Raw genomic sequence first — 23,103 nt, forward strand, 5'->3', positions numbered from 1 at the left:
TTTCATAGGATGACGACGATACATTTTGTAAATGAGTGTGTATGCATGTCAGTGTATGTGTTTGCACATTTGTTACATACGACATAGCAAAGGACATTTTATACCACCACCACCACGACACATTTTGTATACAAGTGTATATGTGTCTGTGAGTGTGTTTGTGCATTCATTATGCACCACATAGTAAAGGACAACACAACGCATTTTGTATATGAGTGTGTATGTGTATATTTGTGCATTCATTACGTAAAAATATGTGGGTGTGTGTGTGTGTCTATCTTAGTATATGTATGTCAGTGTATATGAGAGTGTATGTGTGTGACTGTATGTATGATTGTCAGTTACACTGATGTGGGCTCCAACCAATGAAATGGCTGATAAACTCAATCACAAACTTCAAAAGTTGAATTTCTGAACATACTTAAACCCACTGGGATGCCGCCACATAACTTGACACTAAAGCTGGATGCTCCCATTACATTGCTTAGGAATTTTGACCCACTTTACCTGTGTAATGGAACTCAGTTGTTACTTCCACGAAGCCCCATGTCCTACAGGCAACAATCATAAAAGGTAGTCACGAAGAAATTGTCTTTATTACAAAATTTCCTCTCATACTTACACGTTCCATTTGAACTTAAGAGACTTCAGTTTCCAGTCAAACTAAGTTTTGGTATTTCAATCAATAAATCTCGAGGTCAATCCCTCAAGGTAGATGGACTTCATCTCTCTACTACATGCTTCTCCCATGGCCAACTCTAAGCTGGTTTCTTATGAGTTGGAAGCAGCAACAATTTGTTCATTTGGACACCAACAAAAAATTACACAATGAACATTGTTTACCTTGATGTGCATCAAGATTGACAGATTTTCAGTTCTAAACTCTATTGTCATTACAATTTGGATATTTTTTTGATCATTTCCTTTCTTTGGGCAGCTCGATTAATTAATTTTCTTTAACTAAACACTTTGAAACTTCGTATACTGGTAGAATGTGTCATATAGATTATCTGTTACTCTTAGCGTTGTTGAGAAAAGTTTCTATTTACAAAGTTATTTTGTGTTAAAGTTGTCGTATTTGGATAATTTCAACCAATCAATGACGTGTATTCAGCTGAATAAAATTACTGCTGTTGTTTGTCAACAACAACTTCCAGCAGTGTATATTTCGTTTGTCACTGTTATTTATGATACTGTTCGTGCATTTGTACTGATTTTAGCTTTAAAAAATTTACAATTTTTCTACTTAGGGTTAGAGTTGTGTGTGTGTGTGGGGGGGGGGGGGGTTACGGAAAAAAGTGGAAAATGGGAGGGGTAAGGAGGGGAATTCCAAAATTCTGATTTTTGGCAATTTTCCAGAATCTCTGTATCCGAAAAGCTGGGTTTTTGGCAAAAAAAACAAAAAAAAATTATAATAAAATAATAATTTGTGAGAAAACGGTGAGGGATGGGAGGAAATCTTTCCGAAAATAGTAGCTGAAAAACAGGAAAAAACAACCTAAAAGCAGTAGAAATGCACGAACAATTATGGTGGTGTCATGAAGTAAACATGCTTCAGATACACTTGTTTATTCATACGAACATAACTGAGATGAAATATATCATAAATAACAGTGACAAACGAAATATACACCGCCAGAAGTTGTTGTTGACAAACAACAGCAGTAATTTTATTCAGCTGAATACACGTTATTGATTGGTTGAAATTACTGAAATGTGACAACTTTAGCACGAAATAACTTCAAAAATAGAAACTTTTCTCAACAACGCTAAGAGTAAAAGATGTTCTATATGACACATTCTACCAGTATTCGAAGTTTCAAAGTATTTAGTTAAAGAAAATTAATTAATTGAGTTGCCCATCAAAAAGGAAAAGATCCTTTTTTTTAATAAAATATATTTTGAAATAGTTATGAGAAAAAATATATCTTCATATTTATTGTTAGCAATAACCTGGGCAACGCAGGGTAATTCAGCTAGTAATAAATAAAATAATATGTAAAATAAAACAAAACAACAAAGACAAATAAAAATTTATGAAATTTGTGCTTTAATATAGTTTTGAACTATTATCATTATTATTATTATTATTTATTGAATTTTTGTTGTTATTGTTATTCATTCTGGTCAAGTGATAATAATTAAGAAAGAACATGGAACAATAAATTGTTTATTGTCACACATTCCTGTAGTCTTAGCAACAGATGACTATGCATAGCAACATTAGTGACATCAGCAGGATACTGCCATGGACCTAAATCAATGTGTTCGCACTTTAAACACAGTGACAATAAAATATCTCTGAAGTAATACATGCAGGATTTAGTAGTGGTTCATGAATGTTTACATTAGGTCATAAGACTCAATAGGGTTACTATGTGCTAACAAACTAAAGTAGATAACACAATGTAGAGCTAAAGAACTTGGAATAAATTAAGTTAATATATTAAGGAAGAAAAGGACTAGAAAAGTTTACCATACTGGGGAATAAGACCAGCATAAAGTGTCTTTGTTAAATTCAGATTTATAATTAAACTCTGCAACTTGGTCAAACTGGCAGCATTTATCCACTAAAGATGGTAGTTTGTCCTTGCTTACCAACTTGGTAGATAAGAAGAAGGATGAGGCTTCTTACATAAATAAGGATAAACTGGAGATAATTATCTTCACTCTGGGATAGAGCTTCAGCACCAAGTTTATTTCTGCCCGCTTAAGGACATTGCTAATGATGATGGTGTTGAAATGTCGAGACAAAAGTTCATTATGTATACTGCAACACAGTCTTTAAAAAGAGAAGAGAAAACATATAACTTTTTTTATTTCAAGAGTTCAAAATATTTCAAAGTAATTAGGAAAATATGAGAGCATTAGATAGAAATATTCACTTACACCTTTCAATGACACAAAAAATGATAAAAACAACAAAAAAACATTAATAAGCTGAGTAGAAAGAATTTGCAGTGAGAAATATTTAGAACAAGCAGAACTCAGGAAAATCATTCATAATAGACAAGTATTCTATCCAGGAAAGATTTATTACATAAGCTTAATTCTACTGAATCCTGGATCTCTAAATCTTTATTTGATTCATCAAAGGATTAACATTTAGCCTTTATCATTCAATATAAGATGATGTAAGTCTATCTATAAAGATAACATCTCTATTTAGAGTTATGTTAAAAAAATCTTATGATGGCTGTTTTGTTTAGTACAGCATCATTGATAAACAGTGACCCCCCACCACCACTGGTGCATGTGCCACATAAAAAGCACCTGTACTGGTGCCACATAAAACACAACTATGTTGGTGCTATGTATAAAGCCATAACACCAGCACAGCTGTAAAGTGGTTGGCATTAGGAAGGGCATCCAGCCAGAGAAACCATGTCCAAACAGACAACTGGAGCCAGGTGCAACTCCCTGGTTTGTTAGCTCTTGACAAACCATTCAAATCATGCCAACATGGAAAGTAGACATTAAATGATGATGATGATGATGATGAGCAGCACCGACTATTGGATAAGTTGCTGTGCACAGGAAACTAAACTGATGCTATCATTTGTAAAACCAAACCCAACCTACATTTCACCTCAAAATTAGACACTACCAAAGTGAATGTAAAAGATCTAATCCAGCTTATGACACAGTACAAACTCTATTGTCCTGATAATTATAATTAACATATGTTGATATAATGAGAGTGATAATAGCTGGGGTAATCAGAATTACAACCACTGGGGCCACCACCATGATGAAATACATTATTACATATACACAAATATACATGCAAATATACGCACATATATACACAAATATACATTGATATATATCATCATCATTTAACATCTGTTGTCCATGCTGGCAGGGGCTGGATGGTATGACCAGGGCTGGCAAGCTGGGGAGCTGCACCAGACTCCAGTCAGATTTGGCTTGGTTTCTACAGCTGGATGCCCTTCCTAACCCTAACCACTTTAGAGAGTGTGCTGGGCACCCTTGATCATATCACCCGACACATCGAGGGTGATATATGTTTCAGAAGACCTGTTGAATCAAGTAAAACCAAAGTCATAGCTGTGGCACGTAAAATGCATTATCCGAATGTGATCAATACCAGGACCGTCTGACTGGCTCCCATACCGGTGGCATGGAAAAGGCACCATCCAAACATGGTCGATGCCAGGACTGTCAGACGAGCCCCTGTGGCAGTGGCACGTAAAAAGCACCCACTACACTCTCGGAGCGGTTGGTGTTAGGAAGGGCATCCAGCTGTAGAAACTCTGCCAGATCAGATTGGAGCCTGGTGCAGCTGCTGGGTCTCCAGACCTCAGTCAAACCATCCAGCCCAAGCCAGCATGGAAAACAGACATTAAACGATGATGATGATGATATATATATATATATATATATATATATATATATATATATATATATATATACACACACATACAGGTGTGTATATATACGTGTAAATATATATATATATATATATATATATATACACACACACACACACACACACACACACATATATATATATATATATATGCGAGTAAAAATAAATACAAAAAAGGTTGTTTTTTTGTATGATTGTGTATAGAGGAATATATTATTTTGTTTAAAAGAGTTCCAACACTGTCTGTTTTTTATGTTTTATTTATATTCCTGCAGAACCAATGTGGGGTATAGAATATGGAATATACAATATATAATATAATATACAATATATAATATAAAATAAAATAAAGTAAAAATGGATGGCACCATGAAATAAAGTATTGAATGTAGATGAAATATTGAGTGTTCAATATAAAGGATCAAATATATATATATTTCATCTACATTCAATACTTTATTTCATGGTGCCATCCATTTTTACTTTATTTTATTTTATATTATATATTGTATATAATATTATATATTGTATATTCCATATTTTATACCCCACATTGGTTCTGCAGGAATATAAATAAAACATAAAAAACAGACAGTGTTGGAACTCTTTTAAACAAAATAATATATATATATATATATATAGATAGATAGATAGATAGATAGATAGATAGATAGATGATAGATGAATAAGGAAGGAAGGGGTGATGTCATATTTTTTTTCATAGCTCCCATGGTTACCAAGATAATCTACTATAATAATACTCTTGTGTTTATGAATGAGAAAGGAAGGGTGATACATAAATAAAGAAGGAAGGGGTAATGTCATACTTGGTAGTGGGATGATGAAAATTGCACGCTGAAAAATAAATCAAACAGCGTTTCAACTCTGTGTGAATATATGTCTGTATGTAAAAGAGGGGTATGTGAATGTCTGTGCATGTGTGTGTGTGTGTGTGTGTGTGTGTGTGTGTGTGTGTGTGTGCAATGGAAGTGGGATGGTTTGTCTTTGTTTGCTTAGTATTTGGGTTTTTTTTTTATTTGGTTGATTGTTTTTTTTTTTTGCTGGTCAGTTATTTTTAGTGTTTTGACAGAAAAATGTCATTCTAAAATTGTTTTTTAACATAAGCATGCCCAAACAAGTCGAATGCTTACACAGAGCAAGTTTCACAGCCACATCATCCAAACCGACTGGGTGAAACCAGGCTTAGCTGCTCGTATAAATATATATATATATATATATATAGCTGCTGCTACCACCATCGTTGTTATCTCATCATTTAGATATCTACTCTAAAATGAAAATGCTGCGGCTGCTATATATATATATATATATACGCAATGGACTCTCCCGTTGAAGACAACATATGACTTCAGTTTTTGCTAAATGACTTGCACAAATGATTTGTTGATAGCAATCAAATGTATTTGCTGTACATTAGCTCACTCTCTCCATCAAATCGATGTTACCTGAACAGATGCACAGAGTTCCATATGTCAGGTGTTGAAGTGATCAAAGAGCAATGTGTGATGAAGTGTTTTGCTCAAGAACACAATGCACCACTCAATCTAGGAATTGAAACCACGATCTCATGATTGTGAATGCAACATCCTAACCACTAGGCTATGCATGCTCTCTCTCTCTCTCTCTCTCTCTCTCACTCACACATATATATGACATATAAGATATGGATTTAGAGAATTATGTAGCTATCACCTCCTATATATCTCCTGACATTTTATGGTGTGCATACGTATAAATATGTGTGTGTGTGTGTATGCATATATTTATATTGATATATATTGTTTGTTTTTACATGGTTTTATACATACTATACATACTTTTACATATTTACATATATATGACACACCCACCTCATCACACACACTCTTGCAAATAAAGCCATCTGCTCCTTACAGTCAATTGCACTGAATGTGTTTATTTTGTTCAGACACACATTCATTATGTCAACTTCAGCTGTTTGTTGTTGATTGTTATCAACTTGTTACAGCCAGCATCTGTCAATAATACCATTAAAGCATGTAATAAATTATTACAATAACAAAATGTGTGTTTGAGTGAGAGTGAGAGAGTCCATCTGCCCATCTATAGTTAATATATAACACTGATTGTAAAACAGAAATATGTTACAGTAAGTATACATAGAATACTAATGTCACCATTCAGTAGGTAGAGAGATTTATTTGTGATGTTTTTGTGGGTTGGATATGTTGCCCTGAACTAAATCAGTACTTTCGATGCATCAAGGGTATTATGTCATGGTAGCAGCACAAGAAATGTTGCCAAGTACTTGGAAAAACTAGGAAGTCCTCTCTACTCTATAGATGTTTTCATTTCCCACAAATGAATATATCTCAGAGTGATAACCCTGTCCAACTTAAGTACAGGTTGCTCTCTGTACCTGTTCAGCCATCCTGCCAGGGACATGACGAAGTCATAGGACTGCAGCATGGTGGATTGTGCAGAAGTAGTGGAAAAGATCAACTGAGCCAACGGTGCTTCTTACATTGATGCTGAGTGAAGGAATGCTAGACGATCAATGGTCAGGGTCACCAAGTTCTGTCAAGAAAGTTAATTGCAATGCATCCATAGGGGTTGCATCAATGGTTGTATAATCAACTAATGAAAGATTTACTATGACTCAAACTCTCAATTCAAATTCATAATAATGGAATTGGATGGCAACAGAGAGTCATGGGAATCCACGAAAGGAGCACAACTGAAAAGAGATGTACCCACACACACACACACCTACACAAATAAGTTTCATCACACTTCAGTGATCTTGTCACTGATACAATTCTACAGTATTTACTGAAATGTACCTGGTATTTTGTGTTGTTTCTCAGGGTCATCATCATCATCATCATCATTGTTTAACGTCCACTTTCCATGCTGGCATGGGTTGCATAGTTTGACTGAGGACTGGTGAACCAGAAGGCTGCACCGGGCTCAATCTGATCTGGCAAAGTTTCTACAGCTGGATGCCATTCCTAGCGCCAACCACTCTCAGAGTGTAGTGGGTGCTTTGACGTGCCACCAGCATGAGGGCCAGTCAGGTGATTCTGGCAATGACCATGCTCAAAAGGTGCTTTTTACATGCTACCTGCATGGGAGCGACACTGGCAATGACCATGCACAAATGTTGTTTTTCACGTGCCACCGGCACAGGAGCCAATCCGTGGCCCTGGCAATGATCACGCTCGGATGTGCTTTTAACAATCCACTGGCACAAGTGCCAATCATGCGGTACTGTCATCAGCCACGTCAGTGATTTTGATTCGATTTCACTTGCTTCAATAGGTTTTCGCAAGCAAAGTTTATTGTCCAATGAATGAAGGGGTACTCATTAAGTGGGCTGGTTACACTCCACGTTCGGATGTGCTTCTAACATTCCACTGGCATGAGTGCCAATCAGGCGGTACTGTCATCGGCCACATCAGCGATTTTGATTTCACTTGCCTCAATAGGTCTTTGCAAGCAAAGTTTATTGTCCAATGAATAAGTGGGTAGTAGGGGAACAGAGTCAAATGCTGATAGTAAAGAAGTTGGGTGTATTAAGGTTTTGTTGTTGAAGCTGTCATGTGGTCAGTGTTTGTATAAGGCTTGTAAGGAGGTTGAATGTAGCTGTCTGAACTCTTGTTGTGTGTTGGAAAGAAGTGTGCGAGTTGATGTTGCCAAGAATTAATCTTTGAGCCTTTTCAGAATGTACATAGCAAAGTACAGATGATTCTTCTTTAGCTGAGGTTCTGCTAGGCTTCAGAATAGTTACAATTATTGTTTAGGTTCTGAGCATTAGGTGATTTTGGAATATGTTAATTACTAAAGACCTGTAGTATTTTCTTAAGATAAATCTCCCAATCCTGTTAGAAAGTAAAGACTTGGGTGAAATGCAGCCAATTCAATATAAAAACCATAAAAATATAAAAATATAAAAATATAAAAATATAACTCTATAATTACTGTATGATAAGTAAGAATTGTTGACATACATTGAGAATGTAGTTTTTACCTATTAGTTGTTGATTGATTTTTACCTATTGTCATGTCACTTTCACCTGCCCAGATAAGTTGATTACAGGTAGGTGTTTTCACACATATTTTCAAGATACCGATTCTTGCACACAGATTTTCTGCCTGAGAGCAGAATTTGTGTTCTAGTAATCTCTTTAACTTGGACTCTATACAACTATAATCAGGAATAGCAATCCACTTCATCTCCTTTATTGATGTGATGAAGGTGGTACGACTATGCTCATACATTGCTCATTCAAATACAAATTTCTTCAGGAAAAAAATATTGAAGAAAATCCTCTATGGGCTTTGCTCTAAGTTCAAAGGTTTTGTGGGGTTCAAATCAACAAAGATAACATCAATGCAATGACCAACTATATTCAGAATCAACAAATTACAGAGTCACTTAGATCACTGACGTGTACAGATGATATTGAAATATCACTCATTTTCTCCAAGTTCAATCTCTCTTTCTCTAATTACATCATTAATAAATAATATCACTGAATTCTAACTCACTGCTTGCGGTTATCAAATGCCATGATACTCAAAAACCCTTTGCTATTATAGGTATAAGGCCAGAAGTTTTGTGGGGGCTAGTTGATTACATTGATCCCAATACTTGACTGGTACTTATTTCATCGATCCCATACAGATGAAAGGTAAAGTCAACCTTGGTGGAATTTGAACTCAGAATGTAAAGACAGACGAAAACCCTGTTAAGCATTTTGTACACTATACTAACAATTCTTTCAGCTTGCCACCTTAAGATGCGCAAAAACCAAAAGAAATTCACACAATAAAATGCAAATAAAATCTTTTCACAGGAAGATCTTTCTAAAATAAGGCTGAAATTTGTTTCTCATACAGAAGACAGCTTAGTTCCTGACTTCAACCCTAAACAATAACACTATTTGAATTATGGTTACATGCATCAAGATTAAGAGTTAATTCCTTCAGACTCTATATGTTTTAGGAATCCATTTAGAGTTATATTTAGTTAGACTTTGGTGTTTTAGGACTTTGCTATTTTTTTCTTGGTATCAGATGAAAGAAAGGGATTATGGCCTAGGTGAAGGATGTGTATCATGCATATTGTGTTTCAGTCTTATTTGAAAAGAAAAAAAAATAATGTTTGATAAGTGGGCTTGCTAGCTTGCTCTTGTGAGGGTGTATTATTTCAAGTTATTGTATGATGAGGTGAGGCAATGACAAGTAACTTAGACTTCTGGTGCATTGCTGTGCTTGAGAAGACATGTCAAGCTTAGTGATGCGTGACAGCTTCATGTCGCCAATCCTTAACTGTTTCTATCTAAGGTAATATTTCCCTATAGCTGGACATGTTTTTGCAGGAACAAAGAACAGCACTTGCATGACTGACACTTGTTTACAATTATCACACAATGTCAAGTCACAGAGGCAGTCACACACACACACACACACGACAGGTTTCTTTCAGTTCCCATCTACCGGATCCACTCATAACGCTTTGGCTGACCTGAGGCTATAATAGGAGACACTTGTCCAAGGTACCACACAGTGACAGAATCCCAGAACCATGTGATCGGGAAACAAACTTACCACACTGTCACACCTGTGCCTGTGCATGCCCACACCTAACCACTCACTGGCATTGGCCACAACCAGGATTTCACTAACCTTGACGTGTCTTCTCAAGCACAGCAATGCACCAGAAGTCTCAGTCATTTGTCATTGTCTCAACACATCATACAACAACTTGAAATAATATACCCTCACAAAAACAAGCTAGCAAGCTCACTTATCAAACATTCAGCAGCAGAAAATCTTCCTCAACATATTGCATTTGACCCATGCGAGCATGGAAAAGTGAATGTTAAAATGATGATGATAAAGTATATTTATGTATATGTATGTTCTATGCAAGTGTATGATAACTTACAAAGGAATTTAAATCCCTTTGATTTCACTTGAAATAATTAATGAACATGAGAAACTTTTAGGAAGTAATTGGTACATAACATAATTAGACACATGTACAAAGTCTTTAATTCTCTATTATATTTAACTCTTTCACTCTCAGATTTCTTTTGAGATACATTGCTTTTGTTTCAATTAATTTTGAAAATACTGCCATTTTTAAGCTGGTGTTGAGAACACAAGTTAAACATGAAATTTTGATGAACAATTTTAACTTAGATCACTTTAAATCAGTAAATTCATATCATAGAACCAGGGGCAGTTTTGAGCAGATTAGTATCAAAAGGGTTAAAAGCTTTCCTACAGTTATACAGAAAATGGCTTTAACAAGCATCAAAATATTTATTAGACATTTTATCTTTAAAGTAGGTCAAGGCTATTTTAAATTTGGATTGAAGTAATATAAATTGCTAAACATTACCACCAAGGTATGACACCAATTAATATAAGGAATTAAAAGCAAGAATTCAAGTCAGAAAGTAGTGTTGAAAACAAAATTAATGTTAGCTGTGTTAACTGTAAGGTTGTTTGAGTAACTGTAAAATTCCAAAAATTTGATCTGGTTTTACAGCAATGATGACAACAATTGTATAAATATTCTTAATCACCTTAAACAGTTGATAGATGAAAACAGACATATAGGATGTTCCATAAAGAGCATTGAATTTGAATTGGGTGACACTTTTGTGTCTTGAAGTTTGAAGGCATTTTTTTTTATCATGTTTGCCATCTCTCTTCACTCCGATTAACAGTTTTTGTTTATTTTTCAGAATAGTGTGCAGTGTGTCATGGAGCAGTTTACAACTGAGCAATGCATTCTCTTTGTGAGGACATTTTACCAAAACGGAGAAAGTGCAATGCAAACAGCTGGAACACTTCGTACAATTTTGGGGAAAAATGAAGCACCCAACAAGTCTACGATTCACAGACTAATGACAAAGTTTAAAACAACTGGTTCAGTTGAAATGGCCAAATTGCCTGGGCAGAATCATTCTTGTTAGACAGAGCAACAGATTGCTGTTGTGCAAGACAGTGTCACTCTGAGTCCAGGAAAATCGATTTGCCGATGTTTGCAGCAGTTGGGCATGCTGACCACTTCATTACATTGAATTTTGCATAAAGATCTCCATATGCATCCTTACAAAATTCAGCTTAGGCAGCATCTTCAGCCACCTAACCACAGGAGGTAGAGGAAATTTGCTGACTGGGTTGTGGAGAGACTTGCAGCTGATGAAAATTTTGCAAAGAAAACCATCTTCAGTGACAATGCCCACTTCCACTTTAGTAGATTTGTTAAACAGAACTGCTGGATTTGGGGAAACGAAAATCCTCCAATAATGCAAGAGTGTGGAATGCATCCACTGAAAGTGATTGTGTAGTGTGGTTTTTGGGCAGGTGGAGTGCTTGGGCTGTTCTCCTTTGAAAATGATGAGGGGAATGCAGTTACCATTAATAGAGAACATTACCAAGACATGATATCCACTCAGTTATGGCTGAACTTGGAAGATACGGAGATTGACAACCTCTTGTTTCAGCAGAATGGAGTGACCTGCCACACTTTGTGCCAAATGTTTGCATTACTCCATGAAAAATTTCCACAATGAGTGATATCCTTGCATGGTGTCCAGCAATGGTCACCAAGGTCCTGCGATCTTAGCCCTTGTGATTTTTTATAGGGGTATGTGAAATCACAGATATACATCAAGAAACTATGCACAATTCTTCAACTCAAGGCTGAAATCAGGGATGTGACTGGAGGCACTGGGCCACTCATCTTTGAGCGAGTTATTGGAAATTTCAAGGAGCACACAAATGTATGCAGACACAGTGCAGGTGGACATATGACTGATATTGTGTTCCATATCAAAACAGGAGACATAACTCATTAGAAATATGTAGACTAGAACCATGTTTATACAAATTCATTTTAATTATTCACCTTTCAAATTTGGCACCTTTTATGGAACACCCTGTATATTATCATGATGATGATAGGGCTATTTAGACAATTAGGTCATCAAACTTTTGATTTGTTAATATAGAATAGCCATCATGGGCTTTAATTGCAGCAATAGAAGTAATAGTAGAAGTGGCAATGATAAACAGAATATGGGATGTCTATATGACAATTAAACAAGAACTCAAAATAAAGCCATGGTTTCACGAAAGATCTAAACAATTTCAGTAAAAAGTAAAAAAGCTACATCTGAAAAGATGTGAAAAATTGACAAACGTCATAGAAGAGTTTGGAAATGTCGAAGTTCCCTTGATAGAATCAAATGAATTAAAAACAGAATAAGACTTTCAAAGTAGAACAGAAAAAAAAAAGGTGGGGTGTGCAAAACAAAAAGAGACCTTTACCTTGTTTGCAGATTCTAGAGATTTTATCAAAGATTTTAATTCTCCACTATTCAGTTCCAAGGTTGTGTTGACATTCTCCTCACCATCTCGGCTTTGTAAGTCAAGCTGACATAGAGGCTCATGTATGGTACCAAGTTTATCACTAGACATAACTAACTGATAAAGAAAATTAAGAGAAAAAAACAATATAATTATTCAGAAAAGCATTTAAAAGCAAGTTTCATGGAATGTCAGCGAAGCTGATAGTATGGAATATAATATGAAGAGATCTATAAATCTCTACATATCAGTTTCAGTACCAATATAAAGTTACTTTTTTTTCTCCTTTTAGCCTGAGTCATAGCTGTTTTCTGTGTTAACATGGGTGAAGTACTGCATGAACCCATCCTACAGCTAAATCATTCACATATGATGTAGCATTGGAACATAATTTTATAAGTTAAGATAAACTGAAAAGATATATCTGATGTGAAATAAAGTACATGGAGGGTTTTTTTTTTAGCAGTTTGGATGATAACTGAACCTATCTATTCCACTGTTATTCAACAACATTCATTCGCTTCATCCACCATCATTAGTAACTTTAGGCAACTTATTAGCTCTTTAGCATTTAATCTGGCCAGATACTCTATTTGTTTTATGTTAAAACAGGCCAGATCTACCCTATCACACCTAAATCTTGTCCTTATGAAATTCCTAACATACATGCACACACACACACTCAGTGTGAGCGATATATGTATACAGAGAGTGAGAGTTTTATATCCTGGTGTTGGATAAATAATCTAAGAAAGCAAGGAGAAAGAAGTATTTACTGCTCACCAATGAACTACCTTGTCAACTCCATAATTGTTTATTTTATAGCAATGTGTCAGTCCACTTTTAGTCACAGAGGGGCAGTTGGAATCCTTCCACAATAGTGTGATAAATATATATAGAGAGGGGGTGAGTTTATGAGAAAAATGAAAGAGATGGAGAAATAGAGAGAAAGAGAGATCTTTTCTGCTGCTAATACATCATCATACAGGGTGACCACAAAGTCACACACTATGGGAGATATCAAGTATGCTTTATTAGCAATGAAGTAGGTAATCCATTACAAATGTTCGAAGTGTTGGTCATGCAGCTCTAATCAAGTGTTCATACGGAATTTGAAATTGCGATGAACCTTCTCAAATAGCTTTTCATTGCTGTTGACTTGTTCACATGCTTCAACAATTCTTTGAAGATGTCCTTGGTCAGGAATCTTTTCAGAATACACAAGGGATTTAATGTAGCTCCAGAAGAAAAAGTCCATGGGAGTTAAATCTGGTGACAATGGTGCCCATTCAATTGGCCTGTGACACACAAGCCATCTCCTTGAAAAATGTTAATTCAGAAAATCACAAACTTGTAATACATAATAGGGCAGAGCCCAAGTCTTGCTGAAACCAGACAGGATTTCCCTTTCTAAGTGAATGCATGTGAGGCTTCATCTTGTTGCCAAGCATGTCCAGATACGAATCACCTGTCACAGAGCCCTCAAAATGAAATAGCCCAATTACTTGATTGTGCCAAATCCCACACTACACCATTACCTTGCTGCCGTCTTGTTGATTATCTGCCTCCATCCAAAGAGGATTGGTTTGTGAGTAATATTGGCAGTTGTGGAAAAGAGATAAAGAGGAGAATGTTAGCAATTTTACATATTGCAGGATGGTGTGTGACTTTATGACCACCCTGTATTGTTGTACATTTTCATGCTGAATCCAATTTTATGATTCATTTATTCAAGAAAAATTTTAGAAAAATGTTTCAGAAGTTTTAAGTTTGATAATTTTTATCTAATCAGAAAGCAGGATTTGGAAGCAAGCATTTTGTGCATGATAGCTATATTTCATAAAATGAAAGCAATATGTCATATAAAGAGAGGAAGGGACAGCATGTGTGAGAGATAATATATAAACAAAAAGAGAGGGATAAAGAGTGTGGGAAATACATGGAGGGAAAGGTGTGAAAGAGAGATAGAGAGAGAGAGGGTGATAGTGACAATAGAGAGAGGGAGATTTGTTGATCTAAAAGTTGAGTTATTTCTTGTAGCAAATTATATTTTTTGATTATTATTTATGGACAACTTTCTCTTTGGGCTGCAGATTTCAAAAATCAAATTTGTTTTTCTTGAGAATGCACCATTTCAGAGCTTTTGGGGGCTAAATACATACACTCTTGTGTGTATATATTGAAAATTTACAATTTTAAGAAAAACTTGAAGAAAGTTCCAAAATTTACTTAATAGGATAGCTATTTTACAGCTGGATGGCCCTTCTTAAAATTGAACACTCGACTATGAAGTTAGGTGTGGCAGTTAAAACAGAGAAGTTATAAGCTGAGCAATGAACTCATTGCTGTGTTCATGTAAACTGTAACAAGTTATAACAATTAAATAACATAGATGCAGGCATGGCTGTGTGGTAAGAAGTTTGCTTCCCAACCACATGGTTCCGAGTTCAGTCCTACTGTGCGGTACCTTGATACTTCTACTATAACCTCGGGCCGACCAAAGCTTTGAGTGGATTTGGTAGACGGAAACTGAAAGAAGCCCATCATATATAAATATATATGTATATGTTTGTGTGTCTGTGTTTGTAACCCCACCATTGTTTGACAGCCGATGTTGGTGTGTTTACATCCCCGTAACTTAGCAGTTTGGCAAAAGAGAACGATAGAATAAGTACTAGGCTTACAAAGAATAAGTCCTGGGGTCGATTAGTTCGACTAAAGGTGGTGCTCCAGCATGGCCGCAGTCAAATGACTGAAACAAGTAAAAGAATAAAAGAGTATATATTTAACCCTTTAGCATTCAAATTACTCTGACAAATGCAAAGCTTATTTATTCATATTTTAAATCAATCATTTATTATGCCACAGATTTGAAATTTTGATGATGTTCTTATTCTTTTGTTCTTTTATTTGTTTCAGTCATTTGACTGCAGCCATGCTGGAGCACCACCTTTAGTCGAACAAATCGAACCCAGGACTTATTCTTTGTAAGCCTAGTACTTATTCTATCGGTCTCTTTTGCCAAACCGCTAAGTTACAGGGACATAAAAACACCAACATCGGATGTCAAGTGATGGTGAAGGGACAAACACAGATACACATATATATGTTATTGTTTATATTTAGAATGGCATTGTAGGGTAGGTGTGAGAGACTAGATCTGGCCAGTATAAACATAAAACAGGGTGGCATATTTGAGCTGGATATGGCTGGTTTAAATTCTAAAGGGCTATGTAGAAATATTGCACAAAAATGTATCAGATAATAACAAATAACAACAAAAAAGATATCCCCTACAGAGGTGAAGAATTGCCCATCAAAGCAAAGTATCTCTTGATAGGTGCTTCAAACACAGAATGTAAAACTACATTTCTGAAATAACTGGGGAAATTATCTAAATATAAAGACCTGCAAATAGTTATTGAAATTGAAGATACAAAGCAATCCTCACTATCAATAGGTGAACTTGGATTATATAATGTCACACAAGCAAATGTATAAACAACACCCAGTACACAGTGTATAAACTATATCATTACTTAGTTAAGTTATTTCCAGTCAATGACTATACACTAATACTCAAAATATACTGAATTACACTCAGTTATGTAATGAAAAAATGGCTTCTTTTGTTCTTTGCTTCTCACACAACCTTTTACCATGAACTGTTCTCTGTATTATTTGACAAAATGTCAGAGGTGGAAAAGGGTAGTAGTATATCCACATATTTTTCCATAACTGTCATATTTCTGCAATGTTTTTAACAGTTCGAATATGCCAGTGCTAAGTTCAAATTCGTAAACAAGCTGTAGACAAATGGTGTAAATACACATAAATCAGCATGTAGCACTACCTATCAAGACTGTGAAATGCAAGCATTTCAGAATGATTATCTCCTCTTCAGTCACAGAAACTGAACAGTGGTGTTGCAGGCTGATAAGAGAGGTAATTTCTCTTATGTTATTCCGGTTGCCGTATGTTGGCCAGTAGCGCAAATCGGCAGCTGACTGTAAGTAAATTATGAGGTGGAAGTGCTAAGCAGTGATGTACAATGACTGAAATAATATAACAGAGATTGTCCCTCTTATCAGCTTGCAGTGCCACTGTTTGCTTTCTGTGATTGAAGAGGAGATAGCTCCAAAATGCTTGTATCTCACAGTTTGGATAAATGGCACTGCAAGCTGATTGGGTGTATTTACACCATTTGTCTACATGAGAAATTTTTTCCATGACAAAACACAGCAAATGGCTTGTTTATGAATTCAAACTTGCCACTGGCATATTCAAACTGGTAATAACATTGCATTTACACACATCATTGCTAAGCACTTTCACCTCATGTCTTATTTCTGTTTATATGGTTTACACATGTTTGTGAGAGCTCATTTATTTTATGGGGTAGGTGTTTGTCCCATATCTTTATGATCAATAATGGCAACAGAGAGGATGGTCCCTTCCATTGTTGTTGTTCAGCATGGGTGATCATTGCTTCAGTTATTATACTGTTGTTATGGAAGTGCTAGCAGCATGAGTCCATATTAGCAAGGCTTCTGTTGTAGGTATCATTCCTTCAGATGTGCTACCAGTTGTTTTAACCCTATAGAAAAGTGGTTATACACCATTAGGTGTACACCCGCTTTCCTATATTAAATTCAAAAGAAACAACGAAACGCTGACTCCGAACTATCAACACAACAATATTTATTTATGGTGAAAATAGGCAGCAGTTATTTGTGAAGCTCTGGTGCTGACATGTTAGAGAGCTCCGCTGTTGGACATCTGCCATCGTCGCCGGCCGGCGAGAAAAGAGAAAGAATCAGGGCGCCAAACTTGGATATTGATGACTACGCATGCGCACGAGACAAGGCGTTACTACAACCCTTTAGTATTCAGATTACTCTATCAAACGTAATGCTTATATATTTACATTATTTTGAATTACTCATGCATTGTCTTGTAGCTTTGAGATTTCAATGATGTGACTCTTTACTTTAGGAATGACATTGTAGGGTAGGTGTAAGAGGCCAGATTTGGCTAGTTTGAACATAAGACAGGAGGAATATTTGGGTTGGATACGGCTATTTTAAATGCTAAAGGGTTAATTTTGAACTCGTAGTGTCACAGTTTTTCCAATACTTCAATTCTGCTAGCCACAGGTGTGTATTGAACTCAGACCATAAACAGTCATAACTAAATGAACATGGAGCTAAACCAACAAATTTTTATTTCACCTCTACTCCTGTGAAGGATAGTGGATAAAAGCATTGGAATTTTGCATGAAATATCGGTTCATGAGGTCAATCCTAGCTTGAGGAATGATATAACTTACCTCAGATGAGAAACTATGTACTGAAACAGTTACCATTAAACATTTGTAGGTACGTGGTACTTCGTTATGCAAACACAATATATTTTAAGGTAGACTAAATGTTTTCATAAGGCAGTACCATGTTCTACTGCATTAGCAGTGCTCTTACATTATTTTGTTAAGGTTATTTCTACAGTTATGTTCCTATAAAGTTTTAAATAAAATTATGTGTGTATGAGCTAGCATGTGCAGGTTCTTGAGTTTGTTTTAGCCATTGTGGGACTAATATAGATGGCACTTGAGACTAGACAGTTTAGAAGTACAAAAAGGAAGCAAAAAATAAGTAACAATTCAAATATGCTTTCTATTATTTAATGCTGATAATGCAGCTAAAGCTGACAAGAGAGAGATGCTATGTAGTTGCTTGTTCAATTAGAAATAACAGCCAAACTGCCTCAAATCACACTCTACTATCTTAGCAAAGGAAGTACATTAATGTCCTAGTTATATAAAAAGATGGGGTGGTCATGAGTGGAATTCCTTTGCTCATATTTCTGATCTAGTTACAACATAAGTAACTCATTTTAGCATGGCTGTGTGATAAGAAGCTAGCTTCCCAACCACATAGTTCTGGGTTCAGTCCCACAGCATGGCACTTTGGGCAAGTGTTTTCTACTATAGCCTCAGGCAGACCAAATCCTTGTGAGTGGATTTGGTAGATGGAAACTGAAAGAAGCCTGTTGTATATCTCTATCCTTACAAAAAGCAAAGTTTGTTTGTTTGTTTGTACATTGACTGCTGAAAACACTAAATAAAATTGATATTTCAGGTTTTCCATGTCATTTCAATTAATTTGACCATTCCACAGATAACTGTGCACTTATTTTCCGAAAATGGAGTGTGTGCATGTGTGGGGTGGGGGACAGCAACTTGTTGTACTGGCTCCTATTTCTACTAATCCACATACTGTGTATTTCACCATAATATCTACACCTCTATTCTTATAAAAAGCAAAGTTTGTTTGTTTGTACGTTGACCGCTGAAAAAACTATATAAAATTGATAGTATTTCAGGTTTTCTGTGTCATTTAAATTAATTTGACCATTCCACAGAAAACTATGCACTTATTTTCTGAAAACAGATTTGGAAGATGGGTTGGTGATGTATTGGCTCCTATTTCTGGCAATCCACTTACTGTCTATTTCACTGTAATGCTTTTTACAGAGTGAAAATATACCCCACCTATCACTCAATCCACCTTCAACTTTATACATTACATTTATTCCTTTGAAGTCACCACTGGACTTCTGCATTCTTTCAGTCTATATGTCCCTTTTTATGTTTCTATCTCTCACTATCTCCCTCTCTCTGTCTGGTTGTATATGTGTTTCTCACTACCTCTGCCTCTTTTTCTCTATTGAGAAAAAACATGAGAGACAGACAGAAGGGGGTGGAGTTACGGAAAAAATAAAACAAGTGAGATGCTGGACCTCTGCTTTCTTTCTGTCTATATGTCCTTCTATGTTTCTGTCTCTCTCACTATTTCCCTCTCTCTCTCTCTCTTACAACCTCTACCTCTTTTTCTCTCTAGAGAAAAAATACGTGAGACAGAAAGGGAGAGAAAACACAAGTGACACAGAGGGAGGATGGAGATAGCTACATCTATAAATCTATCAACAAAGTTGTCGATGAGGACGATGTTGTTCATTATCCTGCATTATTTACATTTGACGGGATACTTGGCCATCTCTTGTTTGTTGTTAACGCAATGTTTCGGCTGATAAACCCTCCAGCTTTCATCAGGTGTGTTGGGGAAATTATTTTTCGATGGTATTATTATTATTATTATTCAGGTCACTGCCTGGAATCAAACTACAGCCTCACATTATGGAGCGAAAACCCTCAATGTATGTGGTAAGCAAGACACTGTATTTATACCGAGAATACCACTAATACCAACAGATGTCCCCTTTCGTTTCAAACAATTGCAATTCTCAGTGAGAGTCAGTTACACATTGATCATTAATAAGTCCCAAGGTCAAACACTGCAGGTTGTTGCTCTCCATCTAGAAGAGGGCTGTTTCTCACATGGTCAATTGTATCTAGGTTGTTCATGAGTAGGAAACCAGAAACTCTTCATACATGCTCCAAAGAAAAAAGTTAAAGACATTGTATATACAGAAGCTCTGTAAAAGTTTTATAATTTTTATATATAATACATTTCTCTATTATTATCAATGTTACTTTCTGTTTTTAGATATTCTAAGTGAATTTGTAAAATTTTGTTATGCAATATTTAAATACTTTTTAACAACTTTTAATGTAAGGAAAATGGGCATTATGATAGATACCAATATGTACCTTATGAACACATTTCAACACTGTACAGACCGGGCCAGAGGCTGGGAGGCCCGCTGGTATATGTACATATATTTAACTTGGTGCTGAGGTCTCTTCATAGAGACAACGGGTAACCATGTACTCTCACACCTTTCAGTCATGACTGGGGCGTCGGTGACTAAACCAGCTCTCCTCTTGGTTCAAATTCCTGGATCTAGGAGGAGGGTGTGAGGGTACCCATCAGAACTAAAAACAAGATCTGTTCAGACAAGGGCACTGGAGTGCTGTCCTTGTCCTTCACCATACCAAATTAAAACCTCCAATGTTGGATCAAGCAGAGGAAGCTAGATCTCCAAATTCAACGACTGATCCTAGTGGAAAAGGGCAATGCCAGACGGACTGGCTAGAAAGGTGCAACTCTAATGACATTGGAACTAGCGGCATTCCATTGCAACCTATCTTCCAGACCTCGCATGTCACTCCAGGTAGTGCTGCAGCAGAAGGATTTTAGACCACAGTTTGTGGGGAGCCCCTTAGCAAAGAGATCTCCACTCTAAACAAACTCACACCATTGACAGGTTTCTTTTTTATCTAACTTCCCCACCATTTTTTTTTTACAAAAGTTCAACGGTGATGGGGTAAAGATGGTGGGAGCAGGTTTGGTGAAACTAGAAGCTCCTAGCCTGGACCTGCATGATGGCAGCAGATACAAGATGGTCACCTTCTTGGGACCTGGTGACAACCCAGGAACTCGGTTTTACATCTACAACTGGGCAGACCTATTTTGGAACACTGCTGCTCACATTGAATAGGGAAGGCCCTAGAAAAGGTGGGCTAACTATCAGATGTCACCACAGAATCCTAGCTGGTAAGGACACCCATTCAAGCAGTTGAACAACAAAAATTAAATTAAACAAATTAATTAAACTAACCATTGGAACAAGGAACGTGCAAACGTTCCTTGATCCTTGAGACACAGAGAAACCAGAATGTAGAACAGCTTTTGTCTCTGAAAAATGTCTATTTGGGGAAGGAAAGACTGAAGAGATAGATTCGGGTTATACCTTCTGCCACCACTGATCTCTGCTTACGTACTTAACATTGAAAAATAAATAAATAAATAAATAAATAAAATAAAATAAAAAATTTGAAACACTCTTCTAATATTATGAATGAAAATACTACTGAGTTAGCAGACATGCTAAGCTTTTCAGCTGCAGAGAAATGAAACAAGTGTTTTGGTTTATCTCTGCTACTTTAATTGTATAGTTAATAAACAAAACAACAAAACAAAAATATATCATTATCAGCATCATTAATATAATGAACCATTTCAACAGAGACTTTGACAGATTTTTTTTACCTGTCTCCTGATTTCACAATCAGCACCCACCAATGCCAAGCCACTACTGCTGTCACCACCACCACCATCATCATCATCATCATCATCCCCACTGTGTTTGCGGATATTTACAATTGATATTTTTGACAAAAAAAAAAAAAAACTTCACAATCCTACTTTGATAGTGATTTTTGTATAAAAAATTGGGTCAGTGAAAGAATGTGTCTTGCTGCTGCTGCTACAACTACTATTACACAAACATTATTATAAAAAAAAAAACCTACTTGTCAGGACACATGTCTTTGACAGTCATCTACCTACAATCATTCACTAAATCAATCAATCAAACATTCTTTCTATCTGTCATCTACTTCTATCTATCTAAATACCTTTAATATAATTTTTGTCTCCAAAATATATTTGGAAGTCTGTCAAAGAGGTGATTATTACAACCAAATTATATTTCACAAACATCTCCACCACCAACACATCATCACTACCAGTCCTTATTCAACAACGTTCTTACTACACCAAATCTGTACCGCAAACATCATCACAATACACCAACAACACACACTTTACTAACCAAAGCTATCTTTTTCTCTGAACCTTACAATGTCTTGACATTTATCAGCTTAATGCAATGTAACAATCATTATTTCAATCCAGTTTCCTTTCACCATATCTAATATTTTCTTCTCTTTCTTTAAACTTCAACATTTCCTTCTTACTATCTTCCCACTATGTTAAGTAAGGCCAATAGTTTTTCATGAGATCGTTGTCTTTACTAGCCAGTTTAAGCTGTTTTTAAAGACCTTGTACTACTGCCGGTAGAATTGTTAGCAAGTCAAACAGAATGCTTAGTAGCGTTTCTTCCACTAAGGTTAACTGTCCCTTACATCCTTTTAGATCCATAAAATAAAGTACCAGTTGAGCACTGGGGTACATGTAATCTACTAACCCCTTCCCGCCAAATTTCAGGCCTCATGCCTATAGTACAAAGAATTATTCTGATTCTTTTTATTATTATTGCAATTATTATTAAGGCGGTGAACTGCCAGAATTGTTTGCACAACTTTCATTCTTTTGGGATTGATAAAATAAAGTACCAGTTGAGCACTGAGGTCAATATAGTTGACTTACACCCTCTCCTGAAATTGCTGGTCTTGTGCCAAAATTTGAAACTATTATTATTATCAAGGCAGTGAGCTGGCAGAATTATTAGCATGCCAAGCAAAATGCTGAGTGGCATTTTGTCCATCTTCACATTCTGAGTTTAAATTTTACCGAAGTCATAAGATAGTTGAGCACTGAAATTTATGGCTTTGT

The 23,103-nt window shown here is 36.0% G+C and overlaps 1 protein-coding gene across 1 annotated transcript in view; it reads right to left on the reverse strand.

The window, feature by feature from the left end:
* Positions 1–2,029: 2,029 nt before the first annotated feature.
* Positions 2,030–23,103, reverse strand: part of LOC106883741 (COMM domain-containing protein 8) — a 45,421-nt gene continuing 24,347 nt past the window's right edge. Inside the window, exons 4-5 of the mRNA XM_089362067.1 lie at positions 12,746–12,901; positions 2,030–2,782 (exon numbers count right to left, since the gene is read on the reverse strand). Coding sequence (XP_089218193.1) covers positions 2,762–2,782; positions 12,746–12,901 — 177 coding nt within the window. The 3' untranslated portion in view covers positions 2,030–2,761. The remainder of the gene's footprint in view (positions 2,783–12,745; positions 12,902–23,103) is intronic.

Source organism: Octopus bimaculoides, chromosome 13, assembly GCF_046866305.1.
Source record: "Octopus bimaculoides isolate indiv1 chromosome 13, ASM4686630v1, whole genome shotgun sequence".
NCBI lineage: Eukaryota > Metazoa > Mollusca > Cephalopoda > Octopoda > Octopodidae > Octopus > Octopus bimaculoides.